We start from the raw sequence: 18,789 nt of genomic DNA, 5'->3' as shown, positions 1-18,789 counted from the left end.
TACCTTTTAATTGTGTTTGGGTTTTTTTTTTCTCACATTTGTCTCCATGCTAATGTTACTTTAACAATTCTTTCACTGGCTGGTCTCCCTAATCCTTATGCTGGTAACTGGATGCTTCTGTTGATGGCTTGCTGAGTAATACTGTGCTGGCCAGTTTTATCAAGAAAGGACATGTGTAGGAAAGAAGCCAAGGAGGAGGCACGAAGTGTTTTTCTGAGCCCCAGCAAATCGTCTCTGCAGCCAGACAGTTGCAGAGACTTTTAAAAGCCAAGCTTATCTGCAGAATTGACAATGAAATTATTGCAATATGATGGACCTTTTATACAGAAATACAGCTAATTTGCAACGTACCCTTCTGTCTGTGGCTTCTTTACTTTGCTTTATGCTGGTTGGTTACAATCTGAGCTGAATGTATTATTTTAGCTCCTCAAACTGACTCAGTTTATAATCAGGATCAAGTGCCTCCAGCTTGGAGATATCTTCTAAACACATGTCTGGATTCACAAATAGGATCAATTATGAGAGCTGTAGAAAACACTCAGATAAAAGTGATATTTTAATTTTAAAAAGTAAAAAAAGAAGGGAATGAAGCTTTGTGAAAACATCTGTGAATTTGCTTTCTCTTGTCTTCAGCTCTGGCCCCAGGGACTCCTTAGTGAGAGTGACACCTAGCAGGATGATTAGTCGTGGAAAGAGGGAAAGCCTTGTAACCCAAGGAGCATCATCATGTACCGCATGCGTAAAACTGTTCACCCAGGATAGCTCTGATGCAACAGGTTTCCTGACCTGGCTGCTCACTGGGGATTTTCTTGCATTGCTGTGTAGGAAAGCTACTTCTTCCAGAGGCAGCATTTGTCTCATTTTCTTAGCTATTAGCAGTGAATGCATCAGCTACCACCTCTCCCTGGGCAACAGCAAAGACCCTGACCACAACGGAAATCCAGTCTCCTCACAGTCCCTTCCTCCTCTGTTTTTTTTACACAAGATTTCATAATGTTCATGATGTATGATCTTACTCAGCTTTGGCTTCTTTGCAGACAGCTGACTTAGATGTGAGAAAGTTAAAACTCATTTATACAATAAAACTTGACTAGACACAACTTTATTACAAGAAACAGGTAAAATAGAAATAAAAATCCACTTTCGAATCAATTTTATAAGGTATCTTCTCTTTTTTTTCCGAAGCTTCTCTGATGGGACAAAGAAAGCAAAAAATGTCTCTTGGTTAAAGTACGTCCTTTAATATTTTCCCTACATGTCTTCAGAGCCACATGGTGCTAGGTAAATTGCTTGCCACTAATCAGAATAATCAGAAATATTTTCACTGAAAAAAGGCTTAAAAAAAATCTAACAAACCTAACAAAATTGGAGATTTAACTTGACATAATGATGCTCGTGAAATACTTGAGAACACTCTATTACAGGAACTCTATCCTCTTGCATTGAATCACACAGTTTCAGGTATAATTGTGGAAATTGGAAAAGATCACAGGGAGTTAATAATAGTTATTGAAGCACATACTCGGCTAGAATCATTGTTTTGTTCGTGCAGTAAACACGAGCTGAAGAGCTGCAAATAGCAGCCCACAGCTGCTCCGATGTCTCAGTTGGTGCTGAGATAACATCTGCTCACGTGCAGCATTGTTGTGGGCATATATAACTGAGAGCAGGACTTGGCATGGCTTTTTGGCAACCCCTGTGTCTGACTCATGCTCTGAGAGAAATACCAGAACACTTTGCTTTTACTTAGAAGCAAACCTCAAAACACTTATAACATGCCATCCTAAATCAGAAAAGATGAGAGGAACATTGTTATGGTAAATAAGAAAGGGAGTAAATCCACTTGTTTGATTATTGATTACAGCCAGGCAAGGAGAAGCAGGTAAAGTCTCTAATACCCACATGTTAACTGTTTCCTTGACAGCGTCTCAATGCACAGGCATACTGACAAATAGATGCAGTAAAGGAACTGATGTCAAAACTTTCTGTGGCTCTGCTCAGAATTAGTTATCTTCCTCAGGAAAGTTACTCCTGGGGTTTAAATTCTGTCACGTTGAAAGAGATGTGTCTGGGAAGTCAAGTGATCTAAAACCACAAACCCAGGGACTTCGAGATCTCGTAATTCTGCAATTTCCTTGTGGGCTGGGAAATCTGGAGCTTGAAGATTGCTGTAGTTCCCTGGGGCTGGACATAACACACAACCTCAAGGACTTTACAGCCAAAAAGAAGAAATGGTTTTGTTAGCAGTCTGTGCCTTGGAGAACCACTGGGTTCCCAAGACAGAAGAAATTCTTCCGGTTCAGTGCCTTTCCCTTGTCCCCCAACCCAGCATGTCACAAAACAATGCTTTTTGCTACAAATGAAGCTTTACACAGGTGGAAATGTCTTAAAAATCCAAAACAAACAAAACCAAACAGCAGCAAAAAGAGAGAGTCCACAGTGAGTAGGGATTGCAGAAGCATGATCTGCAATTTATACTGTTCAAAGAGAACAGGCCACTCATAGAGACTAAATTCCTTTGCGTCCTAATGGCAAGTTATCCAAGGAGCAATTTTCCCCAGCAGCTCTGTCAGCTCTCAGGGCCTGTGCCCCGGAGTGGCAGCATGCTATCACAGCAGCGTGGGATGCACACTCGTGTCATTTTTAATGCAGCTAAAAATACTGCAGCAGAATAAAGCGGGAACGGTACAAAGTTTGTGTGCCAATAGGTGTCACTGTTGCATATCTTATGAACTTTATAGGGCTGGCAACTGCTACCCGACCCAGCTGTGCTGGAAAAGGTCTGTATATGCACCCTATTTCATTTCATAGACTATAAGCCTGTCTGTATGACAAAAAGCAAGTCAACTGGGGCATCTGCTGACAAGTGTTTTGTCAGTTAGTTAAAAATAAGTTTTAACTGTCATGTATCAGTAAAAGCAGGCTTTTACCATTGATCTGTTTGAATTTGCAGGCCTAGCAGTAAGCAATACCGTGTGCAATACAGTTGATAATCAGACTTTACAGAGATAACAGAGATGGAAGCAAGGAGCTGAAGAGCTGCGAATAGCAGCCCACAGCTGCTCCGATGTCTCGGTTGGTGCTGAGATAACATCTGCTCACGTGCAGCGTTGTTGTGGGCATATATAACTGAGAGCAGGACTTGGCATGGCTTTTTGGCAACCCCTGTGTCTGACTCATGCTCTGAGAGAAATACCAGAACACTCCTTTTCTAAAGCACTGGGAAAAGGCGCCTCTTCCACACTGGACACGTCAGCTGGAGGCTCTGCCCTGCGGGGAGGAGGGTTTTTCAAGGGGTTTTATTCTCTTGCTAGGGGTTTGCTTTCCCTTACTTACCAGATCATTCATCCTGGCCATCTCCTTTCATGGTCCTGCATTTCTGGATACGTAACAGGGGAATCAAAGAAAATGTTACTATAATTAATGTGCCACTGCAGGATCCCGTCCTGCCTGTGCTCTCATTCTTGGCTAATGACTCAGCCCCTCTTTTATTCCCCCTTATGGCAATCCACATGCATCAGTGCCTTTACCCCAAATGGTAATGTTTTCATTAAGGACATCGAGCATATCCCTTGCTCGGTGATGCCAGGTAGAACACAAGTGGCTTTGATCCTACCAGTGTAACCAGAAAACCCAAAGAGGTTTTTTTGCCTGCTGAACTTCCTGCATCTCATTAGACCATCCGGCACACATCTGTAACATCTCACAACCAGGCCTGTCAGCACATGGTTCATTAAAAAGCCATGGCTGCTAGCTTCTTTTGGCCTAAACCCTTCTCTTCACAGCATAATACAAATACTGGTCTGTTCGCTGAGTACCTTTGTGGGAGCTTGAAGGAAACAAAAGCAATCTCTTATCAGACAGTTCAGTTCTCCATGGGTGTCAGTGTATGCTCATGTGCAATAGCCTCGGCGTTCCTCAAGAGTGGGGAAGTGGAAAATCCCCATGGAAGAGACTCTGAACTGAAGAATTTGCCTTGTAAATTGCACAGAAAGGTCCAAAGGGTGAGAAGACTTTGTTTTGTCCTCCTGCATTATTTTTTCATTTCCTCTCCTTTCCTGATCATATCATATCATATGCAACTTATACAATATATACTTAAACAAAAAGGGGGTGGAGGAAATACATGAGCATTTAATTCAGGGCTATTGTTTCCAATTCCCCTTCACTCTTCCTGACAAAAAAAAAGTTTCTGGTAAATTATTAGATTTAATTCTTGGAGCACATGAACTACTAAACTTACATCAGAAGCCAGAATACCTTGAACTTAAGCTGCCTTGAAACCTTTGTCATCTTAGTAACAAAAGCTGGATGTACAGACTGAGTATCATCACCTTGCCCTGCTAATACTGCTCTTCCCCAAGAATCTTAGAAATTTCCTGCATTGGACATCCAGAGAATTTCTCATGAAAGCATTGCTCAAGACCTATTTTGGCTAAAAACATCTTGATTTATGGCAACTTAAAAATATTTGGCTGTTGAAGCATTAAAAAGTACTGAGAGTTTTGTGGGCATGTATGAAGGAAGGAGGAAGTGTGGCTTTTTATTTAATCTAGCAACTTGGGTGTTGGATTTTTTGAAATAGTGAAGATGTTCAGATCAGGTCATTAAACCAAATACAGATGAAAAACATAGGTGACACCTCTCCTTTCTCTTCCAGGCCCAGTTTGTCCCATGAATGAGAATGTTGGAGGGGCAAGGCTTGCCCAGGAGGCTCAGAGAAAGCATGGCCAGCAGCCCTGGATGCAGCTGTCTCCTGTGGGAGAAGGGAAGTGAAAGGGGTGTCCACTGGGTGGTGTGGGTGGTGGCTGTGCTGGGCAGGTGCAGAGCAGCACAGCCATCCTCATCATGCTGCAACAAGTGTTTGTGTGGTGAGCGTTGGGAGAGGCACAGCGAGGATGGGCAGTGTCTGTCAGGTACCATGGCCAGGGGTTGGGGCAGCGCTGGACAAACCACAGGGGACCAGATGCTGTAGCTTCCTGTCATTGTTCTCCCTTTCCTCTTCCACAAGTCTGTCTCCACCCATTTTCCATAAACCTTTCTTTCTCATCCTGCCTGAGCAACTTGGTGAGCATCGGTGGGGTGACCATCCGGGTGCCAGCTGTTCAGTGGCATGAGAAGGGCTCTGCAAGGTGCTCAAGCTGTTCCCACTGCCAACTTCAGGTCCTGTGGACCCAGCCCAGCGTCCCCAGTGCAAGGGGGGGCTTTTCACGAACTTACTAAGCGAAACCCTTTTCCCTGGATAAGGCAGGCACAGCTAGGGACAGAGCAGTCTCTTTCCAGATGTGAGATGACACTATGTGGTGCACTAAAGAGCATAACCAGAACACAAACAACTTTTGGTTTTCTTTTAATTAGTCTTGTTTTCATTTCCCTTCCCCAACAGATTCACCTTGTCACAAGAGTCACCTGCCAGAGTTGCATCTCTAGTTTGTTAAAAACAGGACTGAGTTATCTGCTTTGGATGTATACTTTATTCAGTAAAAAGGAGCAGCAGAGGTTAGCTAAAACTATTCACAGCTAAATATGGAAAAAGGTTCTAGCCATAAGAAGTTGCTGAGAAGGTTGAAGCTCTTCATCTCAACATTTCTAGAACAAACAAAAAAAAAGATATTTTTACCTGCAGAAATTGTTTCTTATCAAGATTTTCAAAAACAGAGACAAAACTTTCAGTTTCTGCTTGAACAAAATGTTCAAAATATTTGGCTTGGCTGAAATAATGTATTTTCATTCATTTTCATTCAAATTCGGGGGAGAATGTCTTTGCAATGGCTTTTTAATTGCAATTTGCTAGGGAAGAAGTTGCCATGGCGGAATTAACAGTGTCAGGTAAGACCCCGAGCCAGTTTTGGAAACCTTCTGATACACATCCTGGCACTGATCCTGTCGTATCTAACAAATAACTGGTCCTGCAGACATAGCTCGCCTCCTGGTTGTCTCCTCAAGGCTCTCAGTGTGGTATTGGGAGTGTGACAGACCCTCATGCTTTGAAACCTGGGACTGGGTGGGCAGATTGCTTACCTCAGCTGCTGCTGGATGGAGAAAATCCCCTATCTTGTGATCTGTGCATAATGAGGCTTCTTAGAACAATATGACCTTTTGAAATCTCTGCTACTAATCACCCAGAGAGCAACCATATGGACAGAAATCCTCTGCCTTTTGTCAGTTTCCTGTAGCATCATTAGTCACCACTTCTGGAGTTTGCTTACCCTTTTTATCTGTAGGACTTCTTTGTTTGAGACACATTATTATTGTGTTTCATGTGCTTGAAAGTATTCAGGCAGGACTGAAGCTGAATGGTGCTAGTCAGTTCATAAACAACTCAGGGTAATACGTCCCTCTCTTTTGACAGGTTTCCCATTTAATCTGAAGCAAGATAGAACAAGTGAGTGTGATGAGCTGAAAGAGGGAAGGCCACATGAAAGATGTATGGCTAATGTCCTTGTAGAACATCGTTTACCCCTCAAGCCGCATGAAATACTTCCAGAAAACACACACATCTGACTATCATTCAATTCAACCTTTAAGGGCTGCCAAGTTTTTTTGAAGGTTAAAATAGTGTAGAGTCCTGAAGAAAGATTGTTTCTGCTTGTGTACACTTCTAGTACATGGGTAGATGAATACACACAAGCAGAAACATTCAAAATGGGGGTTTTCCTGATTTATTTTTCCTAGACTGTTCTCATTTGGGTACAGGATTCTCCCTGCCTCATCAGAAAGAAGCTGGCACATTTTAGAGGCTATTGTCTAAATAATACATATGTTAGCGATTATAGTACAGCCCTTCTGACTTTGACTTACCATCAAACTGCGCTTACATGCAGTAACTGCATCTTGATACTGGAAGTTCCCAGACATTTCCAGTTCTAACAGTCAATCTGGCCATCTTTATCTCCCCTCCAGTAAATGAAACACAGCAAGCCACTTTTTGTGTACTGCTGTTTCCAGAGAAATACTATCTCAAACAACCTGGTCTAACTATGTGGGCTTTTGCTAGTCTTGGTGAAGGACAGAGCTACCAGAGTAGCTTAGTTTCTTTCTCTGTGGCAGTGTTTGCAGCTGAGATGTTGACTAAAATGTGGGTCAAACTGAGAAGAAATGGGGAAGTGAAGAAATTTACATTTTGGAGAAAACAAAAAGAACTACTGATGTAAAAAAATAAATATTATGTAGTAGATAGTTTAAAAAAAATTCTATTATTTACAAATCACACATAATCAAATCACACAACTTGTTATATGCAATACTAAAAAACATTTATCAATGCCTGTTTTCTTTTGCTTGTGCTTTTGTTTTTTTTATTAAAAAAACTTGAGGCAGCTTAAATATGACCTGTGTTAGCACAAGTTTATTATAAACACATGTGAATGTTTATGTGAATGTGCCAGTCCTGGTGGCATTATGATTGAGTGTACTTAATGGGAAAGAGCGTAAAATACAATTTTAGATGCTCTATACTACCCATAAAGAAGAAAACAAGCTAAAGAAGACATGGCAAAAGCTGAACTCAAATGAAATGCATTCAATGTCACCCACATAGTACAGTTCTTCACTGGTGTTGGCAGTAACTATGTAATGATGACTAGGATAAACTGTGCTCCTGCTGGCTTGAGGTAGTTTTTAAGGACACTCAATGTGAGGATGCTGACCCATTGAGGGTGGCACGTCTAGGCTCCTTCTGTGCTGAGCATCTTCTTGGCACTGGCTGGTGTCCGGAGCAGCAGCAGGGCACTGCTGCCCCTGTGTTTCTCTGAGTACAATGTGCAGCTGGGGGATGGCTGAGGGAATGAGTAATGAGAATTTGAAGCCTTCACAGGGAAGCTATTCTTTTTGGAAGAGAGCAAGCCTCTGGCAAAGCAGTGAGACGAGGAGAGGTTTAATTTTGTTGTAAGAAGTGTTTTCAGAGAAATTGGTTTGGATTGTGTAGCTTTTGATAATACCATCTCTCATGGAAGCCAGGGAGCAGTTTCTGGGGTCTGGACAGGCCTGCTGCTGCTTTTGTAGTGTGAGTTGTCTGGGCTTTTCAAGTGCAAGAAGTTTAATTGCTTTACCAGGAGGTATGGTTAAATGACCTAGACATAAAAGCTAACATGGTTTACCTACTGAAAAATGGAATAAATATGTTTAACTAATATCATGCGAGCAAGTGCAAGTCAAAAGTGGTGGCTTATGTGCCTGACTAAGATGAAATTGCATCATCAAAGCTTGATGACTGCTAGAAAGAAAAGTTACTTTTGACTCTGCAAAATTGAACTAAAATGCTGAAAGCAAATAGAATTTTTCAATGATTCACTTGAATTTTTGCTTGGATTCTTTCAAAACTTCTCATCATGAAGCAATCTCTAATGTATTTAAATATATACAAATATATATTTTATAAATCTAAAACTATATATCCATTTGAGTATACTCATATATATTGCAAAGTGTATGCATTCCTCTCTTCCATAAATGGGGCAGATGGTTAGACATTTTTCTCTCAGAAAAAGCACATCCATAAGTCTGTTCATTTGTGAGAAAAAAATTAAGATGCAAACCTTATTTAATCGTGGTGGATGCAGACAAATTTATCAGAATCAATATAAATTATCACACTGTGCAACTAAATGTGTAAGTGTAAAATAATTATATCAAGGTATAACAATATTAAAAAAAAGAGAGAGAGAGGGAGAAAGAAAACATGAAGACGCAACACTGGAAGACACCCAAAAGGATTGGCATAAATTCATGGAAAAAGTTGCTCCAGGTCTTAAAGTATGTGTGAAATAAGAAATTGAAGAAAATAGTCATGTGAGTCTTTATTGGGAAACCTATTTATTCCAACTAAAACTACATTACTGAATATTAAAAAGTAAATCACATTACAGATGTCTCTTCACATTGCTCTAGCATCATAAAAGTGACCCACTAAAATTTCATTTTCATATTCAGTGTTGCTGATACACACTTCATTTACAGTAAATAAAACACATGTACTGGGTTTATAACCAAGACTGTTAGTGCTGTATAAAGTGATAGTTGTTTGATTGAGTTTCCTCTGAAGCAACACACACATACCACATTGCCAGGTGTATGTTCATATGAATAGCAGATGTGAAAGTGGGAACTCCACTTACCATTTTTAGTGTGGTTTTATAAAAAACAGGCAACGTATGGGATTGCCAGAGACATTATCTATTTTGATCCCTGAAAATGTTAACTCCTTGTTTAAAATGCCCCTCATGCCATTCAACAGGCAAAAAAACCCAGATACTGCTAATTCACTCAATATTATAAGCCATTTTGGATACTTCTGCAATCTGTACATTTCTTTTCCATTTTACACATTCAGCATAAATAATTCCTGTTTCCTGAACGTTTGTACTTCATTCCAATCCTCTTGCACTGCTAATACCTAGAGGAAGAAACTTCACCCTCCTGTGCTGCAAAGGCCCTTCCTCTTCCTTGCGCTCCCCAGCCCATTTCTGGTCACGACCTCTAAAATTATTCGCAGGACTGATAAGCTAATCTATCAATCTCTTTAAGAAAGGTCAAACACTCAGAGTGAAACTCCACTTCATGTAAATGTGTAATCTGAACGGAAACTGAGAATCCTCATTTAGGTTTATGGTAAGAAATAGGCACTTCCCTGGTGTCGTTCACTGTATGCTCAGGCAGACATTTGGAAACGGATGAGTCATATCATAGCATGCTTTAAAGGCAACCTGATTGATTGCTTCAGTCCTAAACGTCTGCAGCTGAGTGGTAAATGTCCCATGGCAGTGCCTCCTTCCCCCTTGTTTCACTTTTGGTAGAAGACCATGTGCGTTCTCTGGGAATGCTGCCCATGGCGGGCATATTCCACTGAAGATATTCTTCTGCAACCAGGACTGAACTCGAACAAGTATTTCCACCACAGTAGTCATATTCAGGTCATTCTTTCAAACCTCAAGGACCATAACAAAAGGAACTATTCTAGTGGTGATTAACTGCAAGGTGGTTTTACTTTGGACATAGGAGAGGGCAGCAGTCACAGAGGTTCATAATGACTAGAAAGAGATGAGGATGTTACTCCTATGAAAACAGCAGAACACAGAAATATATAATGGTCAATTCAAACAACTCCATGAAATCTATTTGTTGAACTAACACGACTTTAAAATATCTTTCTGTGAAAACATTCAGCAAAATAAAGATTGGCATCTTCAGGAGAGTTACAGGAAGACTTAGCAAGTTTGCTTTGGAGCATGTAATCCTGATGTCATTGGACAGGCTGGGGATAACTTGAGCAGATGTGTGAGCTTCCCTAGGGGCACAGCAAAACATTATTTCCAGATGGAAAGACATGCTTCAGAAAATAGTTTCTGGACATAACTGCTGATGAGCCAGGTAGGCAGTAAATGCTAAAATGGGAAGATGACTAGTAGGGTCTCAGGTAGATAAGAGCTGCCTGCAGTCTTAGATGACAACAGCACAGAGGCAGAGGGAAGCAATCCAGTATAAATGATTCACTTACAGAGAACAATGACCAGTCTTCTGCTGAGAAATTTTTGTTAATTTTAGCAAGTAATCCTTTTGCATCGCTATTGCTTTTGGCACTTCCCCTGTCATCTTTTTCTGTCCTTCAGCACTGGATCATGTGGTGCAGCATCTGCTGTGTGTGCTAGGGAAGGTGCTGGAGGAGGAAAAGCAGCCCAGGAACTGGAGGGGAACAGCCAGGGAGATCTGTAACCCTGGAAAATTTCAGGATGGTGGGCAAGATGTGGTAAGGCTTATATGTAGGGTAGATGGAGGTTGATAAAGAATAGTGAGGCAAGTGGGTTCTTCTACCTTTGCATGGAAAACAATCAGTCCTTTACAAGTACATAAGGATCAGGACTTCACAAAGTAGTCCCTCCAAATATATTTTACAAGAAGAAACTATGTATATGCTGTTACTGGCTTCATTACCTAGCTGGTTTTCTTCTTCCCTAATTTCCCTAACTGTTGAAGATTGTAGAAACACCTGGATGTCTCAGACATGAAGAAGATGCGTTTTACCGAAGTCGGGTTTGTCCTGCGTACAGCAGTATGACACAGAAAAGGGGTCAAGTAATGTACTAAGTTATATCTTCTGTCTTGACCAGTTCATGTACAGTTTGGATATAGCTGTAGTGACTGCCACATTTTTCCAGTATAATCCAGTCTATTTGCAAACAGAAGAGCTTGGAAATACCTAGGGAAAGCTGTCACTTTACTTCCTTCTTCAGCAAGGCACAGCCACAGCTCCAGGTAAACTGTATGAACTCTTCTGCTTCGGGTTGTTTCTGTATTAAAAACCAAAACATGAGCGAGCCTGGTAGAGTGCCTGTGGCAGCAGGTGAGCCCTAAATGCAGGCAGAGCTGAAGCATTGCTGTGACAAAATGCCGCTTCATGGAAGGAGAGGCATAAGCCTCATCTGGAAAAGGTATTTAACCCTTGAAATCCCCATCTGCTCTAGGTTATCAGCTGTCCCAGTGATACCTGTATGGTGGGATCCAGCAGATCAAGAGCTGGCTTTGCTTTTTTACTTTTTATTTTATCTTTCTGTTACAAGTGCAGCTATTTTCCTAGGGCGCAGTCCAGTTTCACTTCAAACCCTCCAGCAATGTCAGGTGAGCAGACCTTAACGATCCCACATAGTTTCTTACCATTTCCCTTACTAATTAGGTGAAATTACCAATCATTAACATCTAAATAGGCCCGTGCCGAAGCATGACAGGAATTTTCCTACAGCTCAGTATGATAAGAGCCCTTCCAACTCTCCCCCACCAGACACATTCCCACTTGCAAACACAGAAGTGAAAAGTCAGCAGTACAATGTATGTTGGTGGTAGCCAAGAAAGGACAGGTTGGGTATTGCCTGCCACAGATGGTTTAGCAGAATTTTGCAAACTCTTTGAATCTTGATGAAACTCAATTTGATTTTTGATTAGACCCATAAACCTAATCCAGGTACACGCTGACGTATGAATATTTCAGCTGAAAAAAATCCAATTGTCCTTTTCTCCCTGCTTGTCAAAATAAGAAGAAAAGTACAAGGATTTTGGATTGCAATTTTAATGAGGGCTTTCCTTCTTGCCATACACCCAGAATTATTAAATAACTTCTTTATGAAGAGACACATTTTGCAGGTTTTAGGTGAATATAAATTGAAATTTTATAGGCTGCAGAGGAAAGTAGAAATTTAGGAAAAAAATTCTGTGGTGATAAACATTATACTAATTCACCATTCTGCAAACAGCATTATTCCTGAATTGCTGACAGGTATTTCGAACTGAAACAGCACATCCAGGAGTGGGAAAACATCCACACCCACTGAGACTGGTGCACTCTGATGTTCACGCTAACAAGCAGACTATTAACTCTTCGAGGCCATGAAGATAATCGGGTCCTGTGCCCTCTATTTCACATGCTTATGTCAACTACATATGCCATTTCTGGGGTTTCAGTCTGCATTAGTAATTAACATAGTAACTAGACTAAAAATTGCAATGTTTTAATCAAATTTAACAGCTGTGTATGATATTACAATAGAGTCAAGTGGTTAACTTACATGGTTAAGAAACTCAGAAAAACTGTGTGAGGGAGAGCAACTCCATTTATTTTGGCGAACCTAAAGCATCTGGGCTGAGTGCTTCTTGTCTAGTCATGAACAGGCCTTTGGTGTTCCTCGACAAGCCTGGGCTGATGCGTTTCCTTCACATAATTATAAGGTAGTATTTTTAGTGGGAGAATCATTGGAATTCCTCTGCTGTTGGGAGAGGCTAGGTTTGGTCTGTAATGAAGTTAGATACTTTCTTAATCCAGAAGACCTTTTGTTATCAAAGATTTTAAACTGCTTTGTTATCAATATGATGCAAATTCAAATTCAAAGTAAACAGCCCTTCTCTAACTTAAAATACCTGTCAGCAATTCAGGAATAATGCTGTTTGCAAAACTGCAAATTAATGTAATATTTATCATTACATTTTTCCTGTGCTGCCATCTACCCCAGGTGCCAGTGCTAAAAATATTTCCCTATCCCTGCTTAGGCAGGGGGAAGTGTATTCCAAACAGCCCACAATATGGTGAGTCACTGCTGGTGTCACTGGGGACCTCACCCCTACAATGACTGCCACAGGGATAGTGATGAAGGAAACACATCAGCCCAGGCTTCTCAAGGAACAGCAAAGGCCTCGTTCATGACTAGACAAGAAGCACTTAGCCCAGACACTTGCTTTATGCCAGCACTGACCTAAGCCTCCTACGGAATTATTAAGATATGACATCCCAAAAAAAGAAAGTAAAGACTTCAGAGAGGGCATTCATTAAGGGAATCTGGAGAAAGAATTGAGTGCTTACTTGATGGGGCCAACAAATACTTGGCTCTTAAGATGTGTCCTCATAGGTTTTTCTTTTTGGTAAGGGATGATTCTTTTGATCTCTTTATCAGTCTAAAGTTTGGTGCTGAAAAGGTGCTTTTGACATGCGCTTGTGTCTGAATTTAGGTCTGTTTCTAATCAGAGCACAGCCAGTCTGCAAGCTCTATGGGCATAGCCAGCTGGGAAGGTGACTTGGCTGGTCTGAAATAAACCATCGGAGCATAGCATTTGTTATTTGTACCTACAAGCCAAGCGTACTAATCTATGTATATTTCAAAGAGCCAGTAAAGTCACTCAGCTGAACCTGTCTTTTAGCAAGCATGCAGTTAGTGTGCTTTTCTGTCATTTACAGGTGTTTGGGATTGTGCCTTGATTCCTTGCTCACCCTCTCTTTTGTGGTGGGTAGGATGTGCTTTTGCCTGGTGTTTTCCTTGGGTCTGCAGCTGATCTTTTAAACAGGGCTGTGATACAAGTGTCTTTTAGTATGTTTGTATTGAGAGAAATCACTAAAATACGTTCATATGTTTACTGTGAACTTCATACATCAACACTGTTCACTTCAATTTCCCCTTTTTACCCATGTGTGAGCAGAGGCCGTTCCCAAGGCACAGCTGTCAGGCACTGCTCTTTCCCCACTTGGCTCCCACAGCCCAGAGCAGTGCACACACGCTCCCTTGATCACATCACCACCTGCTCCTTTTGGCTCCAACTGAAATCCATGCCTACCATCCCGTAAGGACTTAACATCCATAGCTGGTGCTGAGCCTGTCCACCTACGACAGCATGAGAACTCGCTGTGTAAACAAGGGTGAGGAACATGCCAAAAGGGATGCAAGGCTAGTCACTTTTCTTTCCATGGTAGGTAATGTTGACCTCAAAAGAGCAAATAAGGGGAAACATAATTCACAGAACTTATTCTTCTAGGCTGACCATGCTGCAGCTCTTTCAGCACCTTCCAGGCCAAATAGTGCATATTTCCTCATGACTCTTGCCCTTGTGCTAGTAAATAATTCCAATTTGGTGGGAAGGAAGCATGTTTTGATTCTTCTCCATTATCTGCATGGATGTGAATGTAGTATTTTCCACAGAGATGCTCCATTAACTAGCCCCAGATGTTAGATGATTCATTATGTTACAGAGCTTAGTGACTGTTATATCCTCTATGTATTTAATTTCCAATTTTTACTTAATTGTTTCTGCAGCAGATAATGAATTGTAATACTACAAAGATTTATTATTCATCACTATTATAATGAAAACCACATACACATCTAACTCAAAAGTACAAAATAACTCTTTCTTTCCCCAAAAGATTTCTGAATTTAGGAGGAAGGTATTGTACTTTCAAAACTGAGAACCAAACTCTACTGCTTGTAATTTTAAATCCAGTGCAGAAACACAACAGGGAAAAGGGAATTATTTGGAGCCCATGCTGGATTATTGGGAATGTATTATGGGCAGCAGCTCCTGTAGTATCTGCATATGAGGAGAAAGTAATCACACAAGAGGGGTTTCTGAATGAGTGGTAACTCCTAACAGGCCCTGAGAAAAACCGTGTGAGGGAGAGTGACTGTATTTATTTTGGCAAATTCTGAGACCAGAATTTGTTTTCTTTTCTGTGTTTTATTCCCCTCATGGATCCTGATGCCGGAAGACAATTGAAATGAGCAAAGGAGATACTCATTACTGTAAGTTCTGTCTGCTACAATTGAGAAGAGTTATCTGGAAATTATAAAGTACTGCAGGTTGCTCCAGGCCATAAATCCTAACCCAAAGCCACGTGCAAAGCTTTGGAAAATTAAAATGCTGCAATTTGGTCTAAGCAGCCAAAAAAAACCCACCCCAGCTGCTGAGTCACTCTGACTACACAGTACATACTGTTGAAGGATGTATTGCAGCACCCTGAGGAATATATCAGAGGAATAGCCAATTATTAAAGCACATGTGTAAATGAGTTTTGCCAATACTTCAAACAAGCTTTAGAATTATTCATAGAATCATTTAGGATGGAAAAGACCTTTAAGATTATCAAATCCAACTGTTAACCTAACACTACCAAGGCTACCACTAAGTGCCATGTCTATTCAAAATAAAGGATCTCATATTGAAAACCACACTTTTTTTTTTTTTTAACTGAAAGCAATTTATGTGGCTGACTTGAGGCCATTCAAAGGAAGCCATCCCAGTTCCCCTGCAAGACTTTGGAAATTATCCTGATAGATGCAAAGAACAACTAAACTGTTAGGTCAGCAATTGAAAAATACTAAAAAAACCCCCAAACCAATGGTAGCTTTTGTGTCTGTTTATCTATATAAGAAAAGATTGTAACTATTGCACTTCTTGCCTGACAGAATATTGAATTCCAAGAAATACATGAAGGACAAGCGGTGAGGCACTGGAACAGGCTGCCTAAGGAAGTTGTGAATCGTGAATCCCTGGTAGTGCTCAAGGCCAGGTTGGACAGGGCCTCGAGAAAGATGGTCTAGTGTGAGGTATCACTGCCTATGGCAGGAGGGTTGGAAGTAGTTGATCTTCCAACCCAAACCACTCTTTGATAATATTAGAAATGTGGCATAAAGTGAGGGAAACCAAAACTAAGCAAAAAACGCACAACAAACACACATTCAGCCCCTTCTCTCTGCATTTAACACAAGTGCCTTTATTTGGAATCTCAGCAGTCAGCAAGAATTGTCAGTCATCTTTAATTACAGCTGTAAAGCCTTATCTGGCTGGTGAAGAAATCCAAGGGGCAAGCACAAGCACCAGCTCACTGCTTATCCATGACGCTTAACTACTGTCATACTCTGGTACTGTGTTCTATGGTATGTGGTAAGGACCAGGGTTTGGGGAGACAGTGAGAGCAGAGTGCCTCACCTAAGCCATGGTATGGATAAGGCTACTCCAGGTCTGGCTCCCTCCAGATCACACAATTCCACCAGCTGCCCAGCAGGTTCAGCCCCTGGGACTCCCCCATGCACCTTCCATGACCCACCCCAGGGCATGCACTGCCCATCCCCATGGGGGCCTGGGGCAAGGGCTACACTGGGTGCAACAACCAGGCTGCAACACATGGTCCCTACTCCATCAGCACAGACACAGCCAACATTAATTCTCTGTAAGCTTTTCATGTCTTCCCGGGGGGGGGGGGGGAAAAAAAAAAAAAAGAAAAAATATCTTCAAGCATTATTCATTAGACACTTGTGCATTTACAAGGGCATAGTAGTGGCCTTCCTTTGCCAGTAACTGGCTGTGGGTGCCCTGCTCAACCACCCTGCCATTCTGGATCACTGCAATGATGTCTGCAGTCTGTACGGTTGTCAGGCGGTGAGCAATGACGATGCAGGTTCGACCTTGCCGGGCGTTATCCAGAGCTTTCTGAACAATCTGCACACAGAGGTTGTGAAAATGCTGTTAGCACCTGAAAGCCTTCACTTGTCATAGGAACCACATTTTATTTCTTACTCTTTGTTAGCACCTGAATGTACCTCCCATAGATCTACAAGTCAGTACATACGCGAGACCCTTACTCAACAGGGTTTCTCATTGAAACTGACTGAATGAGCATGAAACATTGAGAAGTGGGTTCCTGGGCATCCAGCTTGGGTCGGAACAAAAATTCAGTATTTACAACCAAATACAGCCAATAGGAAGAATGCTGAAGAGTATCAGCTCCACATGGTGTTTTCTACTTAAAGTTTTGGGGGTTTCTACTTGTTTATTTAGTAGATATGCATAGTTTCCTAGCGTAGTTCAATTCATGGCTTGCAGCTTAAAAAGCTACAGTGATGTTTCTTCACAGCTGAGCATTTTTGCATTGATTTTATTCTACAGAAAGCAACTAGCCATGTACATATATATAGATACATATTTCACATAATAATAATTACTCACCTTTTCACTTTCTGTGTCAAGGGCAGAGGTCGCTTCATCCAGAAGCAGAATAGCAGGATTACGAACCAGAGCACGGGCAATTGCTATTCTTTGTTTTTGTCCCCCAGAAAGTTGTGTTCCTTTCTCACCCACCCGGGTATTATATTTCTGAATGTTAAAAATTCAAAATAGAAGGCATGTGAATACTCTTTGAAAAGGAAGATGAGAAAAGTAAAGTTTTATGTGTGGCTATAAGAATGATTAGTTATTTCCATCTTGAAAGAGGAGAATAGTACAAGTTTTAATAAAGCTAAGGTTTTATAAACAACTCTAACAGTTATATATACAGCCACACATATTTATACCTGGTTTGAAAATTTACTTCCCCAAAGACCAGAATAGGTCTTGAATGGCACTGCTAGGGATACAGCAGTGAGGTGTCTACACACATCTGCCTATGAGCATATGATCATAAGGCTAACTAGAGATTTAATGTTTACTGATGTGCACAGGAAGAAATTGATCCTACATTACTTGTGAATAAAGAATCCTAAAAGCTATCAGTACCAATGAAAATGAAATATTTTTCGGCATCATTATATCATTTTCAAGTTACACAGAACTACAGCAAAAACAAACTATCACGGCATTCTCCCTTGTTAGAACCAAATTCTTGGCAGGCATGAAGGTCAAATGCCATGTCGTTCACTTTTGATTTATTGCCCCTTCATACTTGTTGAGAAAAACTTTCTGTTTCTGCCCATCCAATTAGAGCATTTAGTTTTACTGAATTATTTTAGAAAAAAACCAAATAAATTGTCTTTCTTGGAGTAATTTGAGAAGTTTCTGTTCTCAAAGGAAAAAAAAAAATAAAAGAACTTATTTGTACATAACGTGTCCTCTTACCTCTTCCCCTCATATTCCCCTGTCACCACTATATTAATTGGAACACTGGCTTTTTTTGAACCAACTAAGAAGGTTTTTAAGCTTGAAACACACATTTTTAAAAATTCTATACTTTTTCCTTTGAAGAGAAACAAAAATGTTTAATTTCACCTACTTAAGTTAGCATTACTTGGATTTCTCCACATTATTCCAAACATCTAATCTCACTGTGAAGATCATCATCTCTTACCTCTGGCAGTCTTTCAATGAAGCTATGAATATTTGCTGCTTTAGCTGCTTCTTCAACCTCCTCCTGACTAACCACCCTACTGTTGTCTCCATATTGAATATTTTCAGCAATGCTGCAGTCAAACAAAATGGGCTCCTGTGACACCAGGCCCAGTCTGGACCTCAGCCATTGTATATGAAAAGATCTGGTATCAAATCCATCTGCTAACTAGAAAAAACAACAGAAAAGAAGATGCCAGGTTGACTAGAGAGCTCATCCACAGATACACTCTGTAAACAGGAAACACTAATTGTAAGAGGAAGCCTGTTATGTGTTAGATTCCCAGCTGAAATCAAGTAAATTTTGCATGCAAAATGGAAAAGAACTAACAGTACAGATGAAGTATCTCCTTTCATTAGTTTTTTATTTTGTGTGTGTGTTTG

The 18,789-nt window shown here is 40.8% G+C and overlaps 1 protein-coding gene across 2 annotated transcripts in view; it reads right to left on the bottom strand.

Moving 5' to 3' along the window:
* Positions 1-15,997: 15,997 nt before the first annotated feature.
* Positions 15,998-18,789, bottom strand: part of ABCB5 (ATP binding cassette subfamily B member 5) — a 34,690-nt gene continuing 31,898 nt past the window's right edge. For both annotated transcript variants that reach the window (XM_030494705.1, XM_030494714.1), the window contains 3 exons: positions 18,368-18,574; positions 17,254-17,400; positions 15,998-16,746 (listed from right to left, as the gene is read on the bottom strand). In XM_030494705.1, coding sequence (XP_030350565.1) covers positions 16,546-16,746; positions 17,254-17,400; positions 18,368-18,574 — 555 coding nt within the window. In that variant the 3' untranslated portion in view covers positions 15,998-16,545. The remainder of the gene's footprint in view (positions 16,747-17,253; positions 17,401-18,367; positions 18,575-18,789) is intronic.

Source organism: Strigops habroptila, chromosome 1 (assembly GCF_004027225.2).
Source record: "Strigops habroptila isolate Jane chromosome 1, bStrHab1.2.pri, whole genome shotgun sequence".
Lineage (NCBI taxonomy): Eukaryota > Metazoa > Chordata > Aves > Psittaciformes > Psittacidae > Strigops > Strigops habroptila.
Note: the sequence above shows the minus strand (reverse complement) of the source record. Positions and strands in the feature narration are given on the sequence as shown.